The sequence below is a fragment of the Oncorhynchus mykiss genome, chromosome 17, assembly GCF_013265735.2.
Source record: "Oncorhynchus mykiss isolate Arlee chromosome 17, USDA_OmykA_1.1, whole genome shotgun sequence".
NCBI lineage: Eukaryota > Metazoa > Chordata > Actinopteri > Salmoniformes > Salmonidae > Oncorhynchus > Oncorhynchus mykiss.
The window spans coordinates 87,489,074-87,508,724 of NC_048581.1; the positions used below are offsets into that span (position 1 = coordinate 87,489,074).

At 43.0% G+C, this 19,651-nt stretch overlaps 1 protein-coding gene across 1 annotated transcript; it reads right to left on the reverse strand.

Moving 5' to 3' along the window:
* Positions 1–5,030: 5,030 nt before the first annotated feature.
* On the reverse strand, positions 5,031–18,515 carry LOC110495200 (elastase-1-like). Its single transcript, XM_036950913.1, has 8 exons — positions 18,363–18,515; positions 15,599–15,702; positions 14,406–14,506; positions 10,869–10,994; positions 8,183–8,319; positions 5,855–5,997; positions 5,380–5,529; positions 5,031–5,153 (listed from the first exon to the last, which is right to left on the reverse strand). Exons 1-8 carry the CDS (start codon positions 18,400–18,402, stop codon positions 5,142–5,144), a joined length of 813 nt encoding a protein of 270 aa, XP_036806808.1. The 5' UTR covers positions 18,403–18,515; the 3' UTR covers positions 5,031–5,141.
* Positions 18,516–19,651: the final 1,136 nt, after the last annotated feature.

Consider the following 19,651-nt stretch of genomic DNA (forward strand, 5'->3'; position numbering starts at 1 on the left):
AGGTTATGTCGATATTGGTCTCGTTTTACTGTGGATATAGATACTTTTGTTCCTGTTTCCTCCAGCATCTTCACAAGGTCCTTTGCTGTTGTTCTGGGATTGATTTGCACTTTTTCACCCTAAAGTACGTTCATCTCTAGGAGACAGAACTCATCTCCTTCCTGAGTGGTATGACAGGTGCGTGGTCCCATGGTGTTTATACTTGCGTACCATTGTTTGTACAGATGAACATGGTACCTTCAGACATTTTGAAATTGCTCCCAAGGATGAACCAGACTTGTGGAGGTCTACAATTTTTTTTCTGATGTCTTGGCTGATTTCTTTTGATTTTCCCATGATGTCAAGCAAAGAGCCGCTGATTTTGAAGGTAGGCCTTGAAATACATCCACAGGTACACCTCCAATTGACTCAAATGATGGCAGTTAGCCTATCAGAAGCTTCTAAAGCCATATCCATCATTTTCTGGAATTTACCAAGCTGTTTAAAGGCACAGTCGACTTAGTGTATGTAAACTTCTGACCCACTGGAATTGTGATACAGTGAATTCATCCATCTGTAAACAATTGTTGGAAAAATTACTTGTGTCGTGCACACAGTAGATGTCATAACCGACTTGCCAAAACTATAGTTTGTTAACAAGACGTTTGTGGAGTGGTGGAAACGAGTTTTAATGACTCCAACCTCAGTGTTTGTAAACCTCTGACTTCAACTGTATAAGCAAGACAAGACCCTTTCTGTCCAAATGCGTTAATTACAAGCAGTTATACAATGGAGATTGTAATTCCCATGTGATTCATTACTATGGATACAGATGGTGTCTAAACAGCCCTTAGCTGTCTGTTTATTCACAATATACCATGTCCTCTGTCATTCATTATTATTGGTTAAGCTCTGTTTCTTCACACTATACCATGTCCTCTGTCATTCATTATTATTGGTTAAGCTCTGTTTATTCACAATATACCATGTCCTCTGTCATTCATTATTATTGGTTAAGCTCTGTTTATTCACAATATACCATGTCCTCCGTCATTCATTATTATTGGTTAAGCTCTGTTTTTACCCGATGTCAATCATGTGTATTGAGTGAAGTCCTCCTTCAGTCGTCTAGATAGCTGAGTTGGGCGGGGCTGTTACGTACCATCAATGGTGTGGGCTATGTTCCCATTTCAACTAAATATGCCTTGAGTATATGTGTTATGAGTGTGTAATTGTCAGCCATTTTGGTATTATTGCGGTTATAAGCTACTTCTTGGTAGGCAGGATACAATATTGAGGTGTGTTTTGTTGATGTAAGTTTATTCATGCTTTCTTAGGCTGAAACAGTCAGCCTACTCATGGAATTATGATCTATATGGGAGCGCATTCATGTTCAAGTGCTTAGCGATTGTGCATGAGTACAGTGCTTAGCGATTGTGCATGAGTGCAGTGCTTAGCGACTGTGCATGAGTACAGTGGTTAGCGATTGTGTATGAGTGCAGTGCTTAGCAATTGTGCATGAGTGCAATAATACGGTTTTCTGAACTTGTCTCATACAGTAGGTACAACGGGTTCACGGGTTCAACCGGTTCACTCAGTAACTAATTTTCAGACAGCATCCCAGGTTAGACCAGTTTGATGTACTGCCAAATTCTCTAAAACGACAATGGAGGTGGCTTATGCTAGAGAGATTCACCATAGCTCTGGTAAACATTCCTGCAGTCAATATGCCAAATTGCACACTCCCTCAAAACTTGAGACATCTGTGGCATTGTGTTGTGTGACAAAACTGCACACTTTAGAGGGGCCTTTTATTGGCCCCAGCACAAGGTGCACCTGTGTAATGATCATGCTGTTTAATCAGCTTCTTGATAGGCCACACCTGTCAGTTAGATGGATTATCTTGGCAAAGAAGAAATGCGCACTAACAGGGATGTCAACAAATTTGTGCTCAAACATTTTGAGAATAATCTTTTTTGTGCGTATGGAACATTTCTGGGATCTTTTATTTCAGCTGAAACATGGGACCGACACTTTACATGTTCCGTTTATATTGTTTGATCTGTATATTAATATTGTGTGAGGGAATTGACAGAACCAGACAGCCTTGGGCCAAACATGGGGATGTCTGTCTAATGGATTTAGAGGATCTAGAAGGCATTTCTGAATGGTCAGCACAAGTGTACACTGAGTGTACAAAATATTAAGAACACTTTCCTGATACGGAGTTTGCACCTCCCCTCTTCAGAACAGCCTCCATTCGTCGGGGCATGGACTCTACAAGGTGTCGACTGCGCTCCACAGAGATGCTGGCCCATGTTAACTTCAATGCTTCCAACAGTTGTCTCATGTTGGCTGGATGTCCGTTTGGGTGGTGGACCATTCTTGATACACACAGGAAACTGTTGAGTGTGAAAAATCTCAAAAGAGTTGCAGTTCTTGACACAAACCAGTGTGCCTGGTACCTACTACCATACCCTGTTCAAACTACAGGAACAAGATCATCCACATGTATTGATCCCATTTTTACTAATACTGTAGAACTTGGTTCTAAAGCTGTATCCGTACCCATTGGATGCAGTGATCACAATATATAGTGGCTATATACAGGAAAGACAAAGTTCCAACAGCTGGGCCTAAAATAATGTATAAGAGAGCATACAAAACATTTAGCTGTGACTCATATGTGGATGATGTTAAAAATATTTGGTGGTCTGATGTGACTAATGAGGAGCATCCAGATGCTGCACTTGATACATTTATAAAACTGATTCTTCCAATTATTGATAAACATGTACCTGTTAAGAAACTGACTGTTAGAACTGTTAAGGCTACATGGATTGATGAGAAATTGAAGAACTGTCTGGTTGAAAGAGATGGGGCAAAAGGAGTGGCTAATAAGTCTGGCTGCACATCTGACTGGCTGGCTTACTGCAAATTGAGAAATTCTGTGACTAAACTGAACGAAAGAAGAAGAAACTTTATTATGAAGCCAAGATCAATGATATAAAGAATTATATAAACAAGTTTGGAGTACTTTAAGTGAAATTATGGGCAGAAAGACAAATTCAAAATCTTTCATTGAATCAGATGGCTTATTCATCACAATGTGGGAGTGATGAACGAGGTGTGGGAGCGGTGAAAAATGATTAACGATCAATAATGACAAACCTCCTGGCATTGACAACTTAGATGGAAAGCTACTGAGGTTGGTAGGTGACTCTATAGCCACTCCTATCTGTCATAATTTTAATCTGAGCCTAGTGGAAAGTCTTTGTCCTCAGGCCTGGAGGGAAGCCAAATTCCGCTACCCAAGGGTGGTGGAGGGAGAGTTGTAAAGAGGACTTTACGGGTTCTTACAGCAGACCCATAAGCTTGCTGCCAGCTCTTAGCAAACTGTTGGAAAAATTGTGTTTGACCAAGTACAATGTTATTTCTCTGTAAACAAATTAACAGCAGACTTTCAGCATGCTTATATAGAAGGGCACTCAACATGTACAGCACTGACACAAATGACAGATGATTGGTTGAAAGAAATTGATAATAAGAAGATTTTGGGAGCTGTACCGTTACATTTCAGTATAGCCTTTGATGTTATTGACCATAACCTGTTGTTGAAAAAACTTAAGTGCTATGGCTTTTCAACCTCTGCCATATTGTGGCTTCAGAGCTATCTATCTAACAGAACTCAAAGGGTTTTCTTTCATGGAAGCGTCTCTAATGTCAAACATGTAAAGTGTGGTGTACCGCAGGGCAGCTCTCCAGGCCCTCTACTCTTTTCTATTTTTACCAATGACCTTCCACTGGCATTAAACAAAGCATGTATTTCCATGTATGCTGATGATTCAACCATATACGCATCAGAAACCACAGCTAATGAAGTCACTGAAACCCTTAACAAAGAGTTGCAGTCTGTTTTGGAATGGGTGGCCAGTAATAAACGGGTCCTGAACATCTCTAAAACTAAGAGCATTGTATTTGGTACAAATCATTCCTTAAGTGCTAGACCTCAGCTGAATCTGGTAATGAATGGTGTAGCTGATGAACAAGTTGAGGAGACTAAATTACTTGGTGTTACCTTAGATTGTGAACTGTCATGGTCAAAACATATAGATTCAATGGTTATAAAGATGGGGAGAGGCCGTAGTAAAGAGATGCTCTGATTTTTGACACCCCACTCCAGCACTCCACTTCTGCAGGCTCTAGTTTTGTCTAATCTTGATTATTGTCCAGTCATGTGGTCCAGTGCTGCAAGGAAAGACCTAGTTAAGCTGCAGCTGGCCCAGAACAGAGTGACACATTTTGCTCTTAATTATAATCAGAGGACTGATGTAAATGCTATGTATGCCAGTCTCTCTTGGCCAAGAGTTGAGGAGAGACTGACTACATCACTTCTTCTTTTTATAAGAAACATTAATGTGTTAAATCCCAAATTGTCTGCATAGTCAACTTACACACATCTCTGACACACACACTTACCACATCAGACATGTCACCAGGGGTCTTTTCACAGTCCCCAAATCTAGATCGAAATCAAGAAAACGTACAGTATTATATAGAGCCCTTAACCATTTCACAATCAACTTTTACCATCATATAGAGCCCTTATTGCATCAAACTCCCTTCCATCTCATATTGCTTAAATAAACAGCAAACCTGGTTTCAAAAAACAGATAAAGCAACCCCTCGTGGCACAACGCCTCTCCTCTACTGGACCTAGATAGTTTGTGTGTATGCGTTGATATGTAGGCTATGTGTGCCTTTAAAAAATGTATGTAGTTCTGTCCTTGAGCTGTTCTTGTCTAATGACGATCTGTATTATGTTGTTGTTGTTTCATGTGGAACCCCAGGAAGAGTAGCTGCTGCTTTTGCAACAGCTAATGAGGACCCTAATAAAATAAACAATACCAAATACATCTCATTCTCAAACAAAGTTGGCGTAGTCACAAAATACCCCGTTAAAATTACACTCATAACGCACACAATTCTGTGAAATAAATAACGACAGGGTGGATTTGACATGAACAGTAAAAAGTAAACATGAGAGAAGGTTTACTCCAAAGTCAATTAAGTTTATTGAACTTTTAGAGCAGAATGTTGGTGTAGTTGAGCAGGGTCAGGGATGAATCTGGGTTCAATCTGCTCGAAGACCATGTTCCCTTTCAACCCATGATCTGTACAGGAAAGGAGACCAATTAAAATAGACACAGACATTCCCCCCCCCAAATAATAATCAATATTGTGACAGAGACTGCGACACAAATTTAACAACAAAGAAATATACAAAACAATGTGTCATCCATCTTGGGTATGTCATCTAATATAACATTAATGCCATAGACAAGCTTGGAGAGAAATAAAGTCATGTTCTTCTCCTGTCCCTAGCTCTACAGGACGTACCCCGTTCATCCAGCTGATGTAGGCAGACACACGGGTGAAGACGGTGGGCTTGCGGGTGGCGTTGCATCCAGAAGAGGAAACGAAGCTGGTCACACCGTGGACATAGTACTGACCGTTGACCTGGCAGTTCAGGGGGCCGCCAGAGTCTCCCTACAATGATGGAGAGAAAGAGAGAGAGAGAGAGAGAGCTTCCTCAGGACTGAGTTACCAATTTGTTATTCTTACTCATATTATTGTATAACATAAAGAGTCACTGGTTATTTTTATTTTCTAAACATGTAGCTAAACTATGATATAATTCCAATGATAAACAAATATAAAGTGAATCAAACATATCCAGTAAAACCAAGACAAATCATGTTACACCTCTTTGTGTAAGTTTTTACAGTTTTAGAAGGACATACGCAGAGTCATGGGTTCAAATCCCAAACCGATCGGTCTTCCCCCCCCTCCCCCTCCATTACACTGGTCTTACCTGGCAACCAGAGTTGGCTCCACCACCGGCACAGACCATGGTGGTCTTGACGGAAGATCCCCACCAGCTAGAGCTGGAGCAGGTCTGGTGGTCAACGCTGGGCAGCCAAGCCTGTTTCAGGCTGTTGGACAGAGAACCGCCGGCTACAGGGAAGGACAGGGGGACACGTTAGAGGAGATAACAGGATGGGAATCATATGGCTAGATCAACTTCAAGAGAAAAAAAAACTATAAACTAAGACACAAATATAAATGTACAAATATTAACACAAAACCACCGGCTACAGGGAAGGACAGGGGACACGTTAGAGGAGATAACAGAACCACCGGCTACAGGGAAGACAAGGGGACACGTTAGAGGAGATAACAGAACCACCAGCCACAGGGAAGACAAGGGGACACGTTAGAGGAGATAACAGAACCACCAGCCACAGGGAAGACAAGGGGACACGTTAGAGGAGATAACAGAACCACCAGCCACAGGGTAGACAAGGGGACACGTTAGAGGAGATAACAGAACCACCAGCCACAGGGAAGACAAGGGGACACGTTAGAGGAGATAACAGAACCACCAGCCACAGGGAAGACAAGGGGACACGTTAGAGGAGATAACAGAACCACCGGCTACAGGGAAGACAAGGGGACACGTTAGAGGAGATAACAGAACCACCAGCCACAGGGAAGACAAGGGGACACGTTAGAGGAGATAACAGAACCACCAGCCACAGGGAAGACAAGGGGACACGTTAGAGGAGATAACAGAACCACCAGCTACAGGGAAGACAAGGGGACACGTTAGAGGAGATAACAGAACCACCGGCTACAGGGAAGACAATGGGACACGTTAGAGGAGATAACAGAACCACCAGCCACAGGGAAGACAAGGGGACACGTTAGAGGAGATAACAGAACCACCAGCCACAGGGAAGACAAGGGGACACGTTAGAGGAGATAACAGAACCACCAGCCACAGGGAAGACAAGGGGACACGTTAGAGGAGATAACAGAACCACCAGCCACAGGGAAGACAAGGGGACACGTTAGAGGAGATAACAGAACCACCAGCCACAGGGAAGACAAGGGGACACGTTAGAGGAGATAACAGAACCACCGGCCACAGGGAAGACAAGGGGACACGTTAGAGGAGATAACAGAACCACCGGCTACAGGGAAGACAAGGGACACGTTAGAGGAGATAACAGAACCACCGGCTACAGGGAAGACAACGGGACACGTTAGAGGAGATAACAGAACAGCCGGCTACAGGGAAGACAAGGGGACACGTTAGAGGAGATAACAGAACCACCAGCTACAGGGAAGACAAGGGGACACGTTAGAGGAGATAACAGAACCGCCGGCTACAGGGAAGACAAGGGGACACGTTAGAGGAGATAACAGAACTACCGGCTACAGGGAAGACAAGGGGACACGTTAGAGGAGATAACAGAACCGCCGGCTACAGGGAAGACAAGGGGACACGTTAGAGGAGATAACAGAACTACCGGCTACAGGGAAGACAAAGGGATGCTTTATTAGAATATGTGAAAAATAGTGACATTTATCCATTTTTGTTATATATCTCTTCAGCTGATAGTGAGGAACAGGGGATGCATTTAAGAGGAACAGGATATGAGAATTCAATATGGTTTCATTAGAACATTTCCAAATAATGACATATAACCAACCATCTGTCGTCTCAGTTGACATATTAGATATAGCAGGTTGACTTTTAGTGTCACGAGTCTTGTCCTGGAGGCAAAACTGAGCGATTTCCCATTAGATAGGCCAGCTGCAAAGTAATAGTTGGCTATTGTAAAGATCCATAAAAACAAAAATGTTATTTTTGGTCGTAATTTAAAGTTAGGGTTAGTTTCTAGTTTTAATGTCACATTCACAAGTACAGTGAATTAAATGCCTTTCTTGCCATCTCAAAACCCAATAATCCAATAATCAATAAAATACTAAAAAGTACAAGGTAGAACAAAAACACACAAGATATAACGAGGGTTAGGTACTAGGGTTATCAGTGGGGTTAGGATTAGTTTTAAAATCAGATTTTATTACTCTGTTCCAGCTAGTGACCACTCTAGAGAGCAAGATTCGTGACGAAAAAAACTAACCTGCTTAGTTAGTCACTTACATGCTTAAGACCAAGTATAACCCCCCCCCCCCCCCCCCCCACCCCCCCAAAAAAAACAAATTTGTTAGCTCTGTTAGTGTCATTATCAGGGTTGTGGTTAGTTATGGGTAGTCTCTGGGACCTGTATGTAAAGACGATGAAATGTTGAATGTGTTTGATGTTACATTGAGATAATAGGTTACTACTGACTCTGGGTGCGTCCCCATCCGGTGATGTAGCACGGGTTGTTGTTGGGCAGGATCTGGCCAGATGGAGGAAGAGCAGCCAGCTGGACAGCAGAGTTCAGGGAAGCCTCGTTGGACAGACGCAGCAGAGCGATGTCATTTCTAAGGAATAGAAGAGCGCTGTATCATACCTGAGGAGCAGAAGGTTATACATCTTCCTCACAGATTTCTGCACTTCCTCCTAAACGTTCTATTCTGTACTTATGCACTTTAACCCTAACATGGGTTAACCACTAGGAAGATAGTCTAGTGGTTAGAGCGACAGGTAGCCTAGTGGTTAGAGGAGGTAGGTAGTCTAGTGGTTAGAGAGGCAGGTAGTCTAGTGGTTAGAGTGTAGAGGAGGCAGGTAGCCTAGTGGTTAGAGTGGCAGGTAGTCTAGTGGTTAGAGGAGGCAGGTAGTCTAGTGGTTAGAGTGGCAGGTAGTCTAGTGGTTAGAGAGGCAGGTAGTTTAGTGGTTAGAGGTGGCATGTAGTCTAGTGGTTAGAGTGGCAGGTAGCCTAGTGGTTAGAGGAGGCAGGTAGTCTAGTGGTTAGAGAGGCAGGTAGCCTAGTGGTTAGAGCCGGTAGGTAGTCTAGTGGTTAGAGTGGCAGGTAGCCTAGTGGTTAGAGCGACAGGTAGCCTAGTGGTTAGAGAGGCAGGTAGCCTAGTGGTTAGAGGAGGCAGGTAGTCTAGTGGTTAGAGTGGCAGGTAGTCTAGTGGTTAGAGAGGCAGGTAGTCTAGTGGTTAGAGGTGGCATGTAGTCTAGTGGTTAGAGTGGCAGGTAGCCTAGTGGTTAGAGGAGGCAGGTAGTCTAGTGGTTAGAGAGGCAGGTAGCCTAGTGGTTAGAGCCGGTAGGTAGTCTAGTGGTTAGAGTGGCAGGTAGCCTAGTGGTTAGAGTGGCAGGTAGTCTAGTGGTTAGAGTGGCAGGTAGTCTAGTGGTTAGAGGAGGCAGGTAGTCTAGTGGTTAGAGAGGCAGGTAGCCTAGTGGTTAGAGCCGGTAGGTAGTCTAGTGGTTAGAGTGGCAGGTAGCCTAGTGGTTAGAGCGACAGGTAGCCTAGTGGTTAGAGAGGCAGGTAGCCTAGTGGTTAGAGGAGGCAGGTAGTCTAGTGGTTAGAGTGGCAGGTAGTCTAGTGGTTAGAGAGGCAGGTAGTCTAGTGGTTAGAGGTGGCATGTAGTCTAGTGGTTAGAGTGGCAGGTAGCCTAGTGGTTAGAGGAGGCAGGTAGTCTAGTGGTTAGAGAGGCAGGTAGCCTAGTGGTTAGAGCCGGTAGGTAGTCTAGTGGTTAGAGTGGCAGGTAGCCTAGTGGTTAGAGTGGCAGGTAGTCTAGTGGTTAGAGTGGCAGGTAGTCTAGTGGTTAGAGAGGCAGGTAGTCTAATAGTTAGAGGAGGCAGGTAGTCTAGTGGTTAGAGTGGCAGGTAGCCTAGTGGTTAGAGGAGGCAGGTAGTCTAGTGGTTAGAGAGGCAGGTAGCCTAGTGGTTAGAGAGGCAGGTAGCCTAGTGGTTAGAGCCGGTAGGTAGTCTAGTGGTTAGAGTGGCAGGTAGCCTAGTGGTTAGAGTGGCAGGTAGCCTAGTGGTTAGAGGAGGTAGGTAGTCTAGTGGTTAGAGAGGCAGGTAGTCTAGTGGTTAGAGTGTAGAGGAGGCAGGTAGCCTAGTGGTTAGAGTGGCAGGTAGTCTAGTAGTTAGAGCCGGCAGGTAGTCTAGTGGTTAGAGCCAGCAGGTAGCCTAGTGGATAGAGGAGGCAGGTAGTCTAGTGGTTAGAGAGGCAGGTAGCCTAGTGGATAGAGGAGGCGGGTAGTCTAGTGGTTAGAGAGGCAGGTAGTCTAATAGTTAGAGGAGGCAGGTAGTCTAGTGGTTAGAGGAGGCAGGTAGTCTAGTGGTTAGAGGAGGCAGGTAGTCTAGTGGTTAGAGGAGGCAGGTAGCCTAGTGGTTAGAGGAGGCAGGTAGTCTAGTGGTTAGAGGAGGCAGGTAGTCTAGTGGTTAGAGGAGGCAGGTAGCCTAGTGGTTAGAGGAGGCAGGTAGTCTAGTGGTCAGAGCGGCAGGTAACCTAGTGGTTAGAGGAGGCAGGTAGTCTAGTGGTCAGAGCGGCAGGTAACCTAGTGGTTAGAGTGTTGAGCCAATAACCGAAAGGTTGCTGGATCGAATCCTCCGGCTGACAAGGTAAAAATCTGTCGTTCTGCCCCTGAACAAGGCAGTGAACTCACTGTTCCCTGGGTAGGCCGTCATTGAAAATAAGAATTTGTTCTTAACTGACTTTCCTATTTATATAAAGGTTTTTTTTTAAATAACAACAATTAAAAATACATTATTGTGGAATATCTACTAAATGCTAAGTATAGCTCTTGGGTCACTGTATTATAAACATACACAGCATCAAAAACATGTTTTAAAGAGCTTATATAGCTGCATCATGGTCTCCTTAGAATATATATATATATGTAAAGTGTGCCATTTTACCATTGTAGTTTAATGTAGTCATCTTGGCTGACATATTAGTTCTACTGCATGTCACTTGTGGTGACATAACATATATGTCACAGTAATGACATTATGTTTATAGTACACGTTTTTGAGGTACTGAACCATATTATACTAAAATTGCTATCAGTGAATGTCTCAGAATAAAATTATATATATATTAAAACAATACATTTTCAACTTTGAAAACAGGACGTACCCTGCAGCGATGTTGTTTGAGTTCCACCCATTGTGGATGTAGACTTTGCTGACGGTCATGATCTGCTCCTTACCCTCGTTGCTGTTCAGGTTGTGGTCTCCCAGAACCACACGCCAAGTCCTCTGGCTGAAGACACACAATAATACCTTGGTCACTTAGGAAGTCAGTTAGGAAGTCAGTTAGGAAGTCACTTAGGAAGTCAGTTAGGAAGTCAGTTAGGAAGTCAGTTAGGAAGTCAGTTAGGAAGTTAGTTAGGAAGTCAGTTAGGAAGTCAGTTAGGAAGTCACTTAGGAAGTCAGTTAGGAAGTCAGTTAGGAAGTCAGTTAGGAAGTCAGTTAGGAAGTCAGTTAGGAAGTCAGTTAGGAAGTCACTTAGGAAGTCAGTTAGGAAGTCAGTTAGGAAGTCAGTTAGGAAGTCAGTTAGGAAGTTAGTTAGGAAGTCAGTTAGGAAGTCAGTTAGGAAGTCACTTAGGAAGTCAGTTAGGAAGTCAGTTAGGAAGTCAGTTAGGAAGTCAGTTAGGAAGTCAGTTAGGAAGTCAGTTAGGAAGTCACTTAGGAAGTCAGTTAGGAAGTCAGTTAGGAAGTCAGTTAGGAAGTCAGTTAGGAAGTCAGTTAGGAAGTCAGTTAGGAAGTCAGTTAGGAAGTCACTTAGGAAGTCAGTTAGGAAGTCAGTTAGGAAGTCAGTTAGGAAGTCAGTTAGGAAGTCAGTTAGGAAGTCAGTTAGGAAGTCACTTAGGAAGTCAGTTAGGAAGTCAGTTAGGAAGTCACTTAGGAAGTCAGTTAGGAAGTCAGTTAGGAAGTCAGTTAGGAAGTCAGTTAGGAAGTCAGTTAGGAAGTCAGTTAGGAAGTCAGTTAGGAAGTCACTTAGGAAGTCAGTTAGGAAGTCAGTTAGGAAGTCAGTTAGGAAGTCAGTTAGGAAGTCAGTTAGGAAGTCAGTTAGGAAGTCAGTTAGGAAGTCAGTTAGGAAGTCAGTTAGGAAGTCAGTTAGGAAGTCAGTTAGGAAGTCAGTTAGGAAGTCAGTTAGGAAGTCAGTTAGGAAGTCAGTTAGGAAGTCAGTTAGGAAGTCAGTTAGGAAGTTATGCAACATATACATATATATTATAGAGATCTTAAAGTTGGAATCTGTTGTGGTGAAACTTGCACTTCGTTGCACATCGTTACATCGTTGCACATCGTTACACATCGTTGCGAATCGTTACATCGTTACACATCGTTACATCGTTGCACATCGTTACACATCGTTGCACATCGTTACACATCGTTACATTGTTACACATCGTTACATCGTTGCACATCGTTACATCGTTGCACATCGTTACATCGTTACACATCGTTACATCGTTGCACGTCGTTGCACATCGTTACATCGTTGCACATCGTTACATCGTTACACATCGTTACATCGTTGCACGTCGTTACACATTGTTACACATCGTTGCACATCATTACATCGTTACATCGTTGCACATCGTTACATCGTTACACAACGTTACATCGTTACACATCGTTGCACATCGTTACATCGTTACATCGTTACATCGTTGGACATCGTTACATCATTGCACATCGTTACATCGTTACATCGTTACACATCGTTAGACATCGTTACACATTGTTAAATCGTTACACATTGTTAAATCGTTACACATCGTTACATCGTTGCACATCGATACACATTGTTACATTGTTACTTCATTGCACATCGTTACATCGTTGCACATCATTACATCGTTACATCGTTACACATCGTTGCACATCGTTACATCGTTACACATCGTTGCACATCGTTACATCGTTACACATCGTTGCACATCGTTACATCGTTACATCGCTGCACATCGTTACATCGTTATACATCGTTACACATCGTTACATCATTGCACATCGTTACATCGTTGCACATCGTTACACATCGTTACACATCGTTACATCGTTGCACATCGTTACACATCGTTGCGAATCGTTACATCGTTACACATCGTTACATCGTTGCACATCGTTACACATCGTTGCACATCGTTACACATCGTTACATTGTTACACATCGTTACATCGTTGCACATCGTTACATCGTTGCACATCGTTACATCGTTACACATCGTTACATCGTTGCACGTCGTTGCACATCGTTACATCGTTGCACATCGTTACATCGTTACACATCGTTACATCGTTGCACGTCGTTACACATTGTTACACATCGTTGCACATCATTACATCGTTACATCGTTGCACATCGTTACATCGTTACACAACGTTACATCGTTACACATCGTTGCACATCGTTACATCGTTACATCGTTACATCGTTGGACATCGTTACATCATTGCACATCGTTACATCGTTACATCGTTACACATCGTTAGACATCGTTACACATTGTTAAATCGTTACACATTGTTAAATCGTTACACATCGTTACATCGTTGCACATCGTTACACATTGTTACATTGTTACTTCATTGCACATCGTTACATCGTTGCACATCATTACATCGTTACATCGTTACACATCGTTGCACATCGTTACATCGTTACACATCGTTGTACATCGTTACATTGTTACATCGCTGCACATCGTTACATCGTTATACATCGTTACACATCGTTACATCATTGCACATCGTTACATCGTTGCACATCGTTACACATCGTTACACATCGTTACATCGTTGCACATCGTTACATCGTTGCACATCGTTACATCATTGCACATCGTTACATCATTGCACATCGTTGCACATCGTTACATCGTTGCACATCGTTGCACATCGTTACATCGTTACATCGCTGCACATCGTTACATCGTTACATCGTTGCACATCGTTGCACATCGTTACATCGTTGCACATCGTTACACATCGTTACATCGTTGCACATCATTTCACATCGTTACATCGTTACATCGTTGCACATCGTTACATCGTTGCACATTGCTACATCGGTGCACATCGTTACATCGTTGCACATCGTTACATCGTTGCACATCGTTGCACATAATTTCACATCGTTACATCATTACATCGTTGCACATCGTTACATCATTGCACATCGTTACATCGTTGCACATCGTTACATCATTGCACATCGTTACATCGTTGCACATCGTTACATCATTGCACATCATTACATCATTGCACATCGTTACATCGTTGCACATCATTTCACATCGTTGCACATCGTTACATCGTTACATCATTGCACATCGTTGCACATCGTTGCACATCGTTACATCGTTGCTCATCGTTGCACATCGTTACATCGTTACATTGTTGCACATCGTTACATCGTTGCACATCATTACATCGTTGCACATCATTGCACGCTGAATAGAAATGCAGAGTATGAATTTTGTTTATCACAACGCTGGAAGCTCATCTCCTCCATTTGATAAAAAATATGTTTATCAAATGAGCCCAGGGCGACCAGGGGCACTGTGTTACCTATAGCAGATCTCAGCTTTAACCTAACGGCAAGCGACCTTGTCAAGAGGTTTCAGAGTTTCACTATAAAATCTAATGTCTTCCTTTGTCCAACCTGTCCACACAGTGAGCAGCAGTCATGACCCATCCTCTCCTGATCAGACTACCTCCACAGGTGTGGTAGTAGGAGCTGCCAGACAGGTACTGGAGAGAGATCTGAGGACAAGAGAGAAAGAGAGAGGTGAGAGGAGGATGTAAAAGATGAGAAGCAGAAGGGAGGAGAAAAATAAAAATAAAAATATTTACCAAAAAATATTTGACAAAAGTAGAAAAGTGTGTTTCATAGTATTAAACTATCAGGTGCAGCTACATCCTTGCCGGGTCCCAGGTCCCATGGCCAACTCCTCTAGTACAGAGGAACTGGGTGAAGCACAGAAAGAAAGATCTGGGCGCAGGCTAATGTTGACACCCAGAATCAAATCAGCTAGGCTGTCACGGGAGACTTCACCGGTGGAAACAGCCTGTTTTACTGCACAGAATGGTGATCACAGCAATCAGGCTGGTTCCATCAGGCTACGAGGGACTATTTTTTTATTTATCCTTAATTTAACTAGGCAAGTCAGTTAAGAACAAATTATTATTTACAATGAATGCCTGCCGGGGAACAGTGGGTTAACTGCCTTGTTCAGGGGCAGAACGACAGCCTAGGAACAGTGGGTTAACTGCCTTGTTCAGGGGTAGAACAACAGCCTAGGAACAGTGGGTTAACTGCCTTGTTCAGGGGTAGAACAACAGCCTAGGAACAGTGGGTTAACTGCCTTGTTCAGGGGTAGAACAACAGCCTAGGAACAGTGGGTTAACTGCCTTGTTCAGGGGTAGAACAACAGCCTAGGAACAGCGGGTTAACTGCCTTGTTCAGGGGTAGAACAACAGCCTAGGAACAGTGGGTTAACTGCCTTGTTCAGGGGTAGAACGACAGCCTAGGAACAGTGGGTTAACTGCCTTGTTCAGGGGCAGAACGACAGCCTAGGAACAGTGGGTTAACTGCCTTGTTCAGGGGTAGAACAACAGCCTAGGAACAGTGGGTTAACTGCCTTGTTCAGGGGTAGAACGACAGCCTAGGAACAGTGGGTTAACTGCCTTGTTCAGGGGCAGAACAACAGCCTAGGAACAGTGGGTTAACTGCCTTGTTCAGGGGCAGAACAACAGATTTTTACCTCATCGGGGATTCGATCCAGCAACCTTTTGGTTACTGGTCCAACACGCTAACCACTAGGCTACCTAACACCCCAAAGGAAAATGTTTTACCTGCCAGGGCCAGGAGTTGGGCTGGGCGACCTCGCCACCCACAACTCTTTGCTCAGCTCCATCTTCCAGGTATCTGGGCTGGGGAACCAGATTCTCAGACAGCACTGGGGACAGAGGAAATACAGTTGTATATGTATATAGAAAAAAAACAAACAGAAAACCAAGCCATGAGATCGAAGGAATTGTCCGTAGAGCTCTGAGACAGGATTGTGTCGGGTGCCAAAAAATTGTGAAGGGTACCAAATAAATTCTGCAGCATTGAAGGTCCCCAAGAACACAGTGGCCTCCAACATTCTAGTGGCCAGACGGAAACCACTCCTCAGTAAAAGGGACATGACAGACCATTTGGAGTTTGACAAAAGGCACCTAAGACTCTCAGACCATGGGACAAGTACACACCCCCCCCCCCCCCCCCCTCCCCACACTTCACATCCTAAAGTGCCACGTACACAGAAATGCTGGTTTTAGACAGCACTAAAAAGGCAGGGCAGGCCAGGGCTCATGATTGGAGTATTCATAGCATTGTGTAATGCAGTGTAGCGTATCTTGTTTTACACCATCCCAGCAGGGCGAAAGACTCGGGGCTGAGACAAAATAATTCGGTGTCTGAAGCCCGTAAAGCCCGGCTCTGGTGACGTCAATGGTAATAAACTAGTCCTGAACATATCTTAAACTAAAGGCAATATATTCGTTACAAATAATTCCCTAAGTTCTAGACCTCAGTTGAATCTGGTAGTGAATGACATTTACTGTAGAGTAAGTTGAGGAGACTAAACTTCTCGGTGTCATCTTAGACTGTAAATTGTCACGGTCAAGTTAAATAAATTGTTGTAAGGATTGGGAGAGGTCTGTCTGTGATAAAGAGATGCTCAACTTTTTTTTAACAACAAAGGTTCCTAGTTCAACGCTCTAACCACTAGGCTACCCTGCCGTGCTGTCAAATGCTGCAAAGAAGGACCTAGAAAAGCTGATGTCACCAGTATGCATGTTTGTCTCAAAGTAGAGGTTGACCGAGGGACCTTACAGATAATTGTATGTGTGGGGTACAGAGATGAGGTAGTCATTCAAAAATCATATTAAACACTATTATTGCACACAGAGTGTGAGTCCATGCAACTCGTTATGTGACTTGTTAAGCACATTTTTACTCCTGAAATTATTTAGGCTTGTCATAACAAAGAGTTTGAATACTTATTGACTCAAGACATTTCAGCATATCATTTTTTAATTAATTCGTCAAATTTTTGTAAAAACATAATTCCATTTTGACATTACGGTATAGGCCAGTGACCCAAACAAAAATCTACATTTAATCTGTATTAAATTCAGGCTGTAACAACGACAAAATGTGGAAAAAGTCAAGGGGTGTGAATACCTTCTGAAGGCACGTTAGCATGAGATTAGCTATATAAATGCACATTGTTGTCTTTGCACCATGGCAAAATGTGTAGAATTGTAGAAAGTTGGCTGTCCGTCCCCCCCTCCCGCTCAGACCTTCCGGTCCACTGGTCTCTCCCCTATTTGACCTGGTTAACCTAGTTAAGGTATATGTAACCTAGTTAAGGCATATGTATACTGTATGGTCTCTCCCCTATTTGACCTGGTTAACCTAGTTAAGGCATATGTAACCTAGTTAAGGCATATGTATACTGTATGGTCTCTCCCCTATTTGACCTGGTTAACCTAGTTAAGCCTTATGTAACCTAGTTAAGGCATATGTAACCTAGTTAAGCCATATGTAACCTAGTTAAGGCATATGTAACCTAGTTAAGCCATATGTAACCTAGTTAAACCGTATGTAACCTAGTTAAGCCATATGTAACCTAGTTAAGCCATATGTAACCTAGTTAAGCCGTATGTAACCTAGTTAAGCCATATGTAACCTAGTTAAGCCATATGTAACCTAGTTAAGCCGTATGTAACCTAGTTAAGGCATATGTAACCTAGTTAAGCCATATGTAACCTAGTTAAGCCATATGTAACCTAGTTAAGCCGTATGTAACCTAGTTAAGGCATATGTAACCTAGTTAAGCCATATGTAACATAGTTAAGGCGTATGTAACCTAGTTAAGGCATATGTAACCTAGTTAAGCCATATGTAACCTAGTTAAGCCATATGTAACCTAGTTAAGCCATATGTAACCTAGTTAAGCCATATGTAACCTAGTTAAGCCATATGTAACCTAGTTAAGCCATATGTAACCTAGTTAAGCCATATGTAACCTAGTTAAGCCATTTGTATACTTTAAGTAGTTATTTACATATGCGTGTAAGTCTGTAATGTCTATGTTAATGTTTTTAAATGTACTGTATGTAACCTGTAAGTATTTCATTTGTTCGAAGAAGAGATTTCACCATTGGCGTCGGCTAATGGGGATCCGAATAAAATCTAAATCTAGTCTATTAGTCTCAATCAGAGGGTGAATAAATACTCTGTGTAGAGATGGTTCATTTCTTCAAGGAGAGAGAGTGTAGAGATGGTTCATTTCTTCAAGGAGAGAGAGTATAGAGATGGTTAATTTCTTCAAGGAGAGAGAGTATAGAGATGGTTCATTTCATCAAGTAGAGAGAGTATAGAGATGGTTCATTTCTTCAAGGAGAGAGAGTATAGAGATGGTTCATTTCTTCAAGGAGAGAGAGTATAGAGATGGTTAATTTCTTCAAGGAGAGAGAGTGTAGAGATGGTTCATTTCTTCAAGGAGAGAGAGTATAGAGATGGTTCATTTCTTCAAGGAGAGAGAGTGTAGAGATGTTAATTTCTTACCCAGAGCTGCGAGAGCGCTCAACAGGACGAACCTCAGCATGTTTTCAGTCTGTCAGTGTCAGTCTGTCCTGATGGAATATTCCGGTCCCTGTTTTATACCCTCAGGAGACACGAGAACACCCAACCTGATGTATCTATGGTTACAAAATTCAAGTAACTTTCCCAAAATGCCACAGTTTTTCCAAAAATCCTGGTTGGAGGATTCCTGGAATCTGGAGTGAATAAGCTAGGACGGAATCTTCCACCCAGGATTTCTGAAAAACCTACATGTCTGGTCTGGACTGGCTGTGGTGTAGGTGTTTGTTCAATGTCAGGGTGGCGGCAGGTAACCACCTGTGTTCTGTCCCACCATTATCTCACTATCCAAGGTCTTTGGCCTAGCCACGCCTCACCTCACCTCACCTCACATACAGTACCTGATGTTAGGGTTAGCAGATCCAGCTGTATTACTGTACAGTACTTGAGTTAAGGTTAGCAGATCCAGCTGTATTACTGTTCTGTACCTGAGGTTAGGGTTAGCAGATCCAGCTGTGTTACTGTTCTGTACCTGAGGTTAGGGTTAGCAGATCCAGCTGTGTTACTGTACAGTACCTGAGGTTAGGGTTATCAGATCCAGCTGTGTTACTGTACAGTACCTGGGTTAGGGCTAGCAGATCCAGCTGTGTTACTGTACAGTACCTGGTTTAGGGCTAGCAGATCCAGCTATGTTACTGTACAGTACCTGGGTTAGGGCTAGCAGATCCAGCTATGTTACTGTACAGTACCTGACGTAGGGTTAGCAGATCCAGCTGTATTCCTGTACAGTACCTGGGTTAGGGTTATCAGATCCAGCTGTGTTACTGTACAGTACCTGGGTTAGGGCTAGCAGATCCAGCTGTGTTACTGTACAGTACCTGGGTTAGGGCTAGCAGATCCAGCTATGTTACTGTACAGTACCTGACGTAGGGTTAGCAGATCCAGCTGTATTCCTGTACAGTACCTGGGTTAGGGTTATCAGATCCAGCTGTGTTACTGTACAGTACCTGATGTAGGGTTAGCAGATCCAGCTGTGTTACTGTACAGTACCTGAGGTTAGGGCTAATAGATCCAGCTGTGTTACTGTTAGGTGGGTTGTTCCAGGAACATTGCCTTATCTCGTGTAATTATTGGAAAATATTACTGTTTTTAAAGGTGTTGGAGATAAAATACAAGTTTTTATGAAATGTTTGAAATACTCTGTACACTTCAAAAAACAAAAAGGCTCCAGTGTGGTTTATTGTCAAGATTGCAAACCCTCGGGTTTGTTTTTC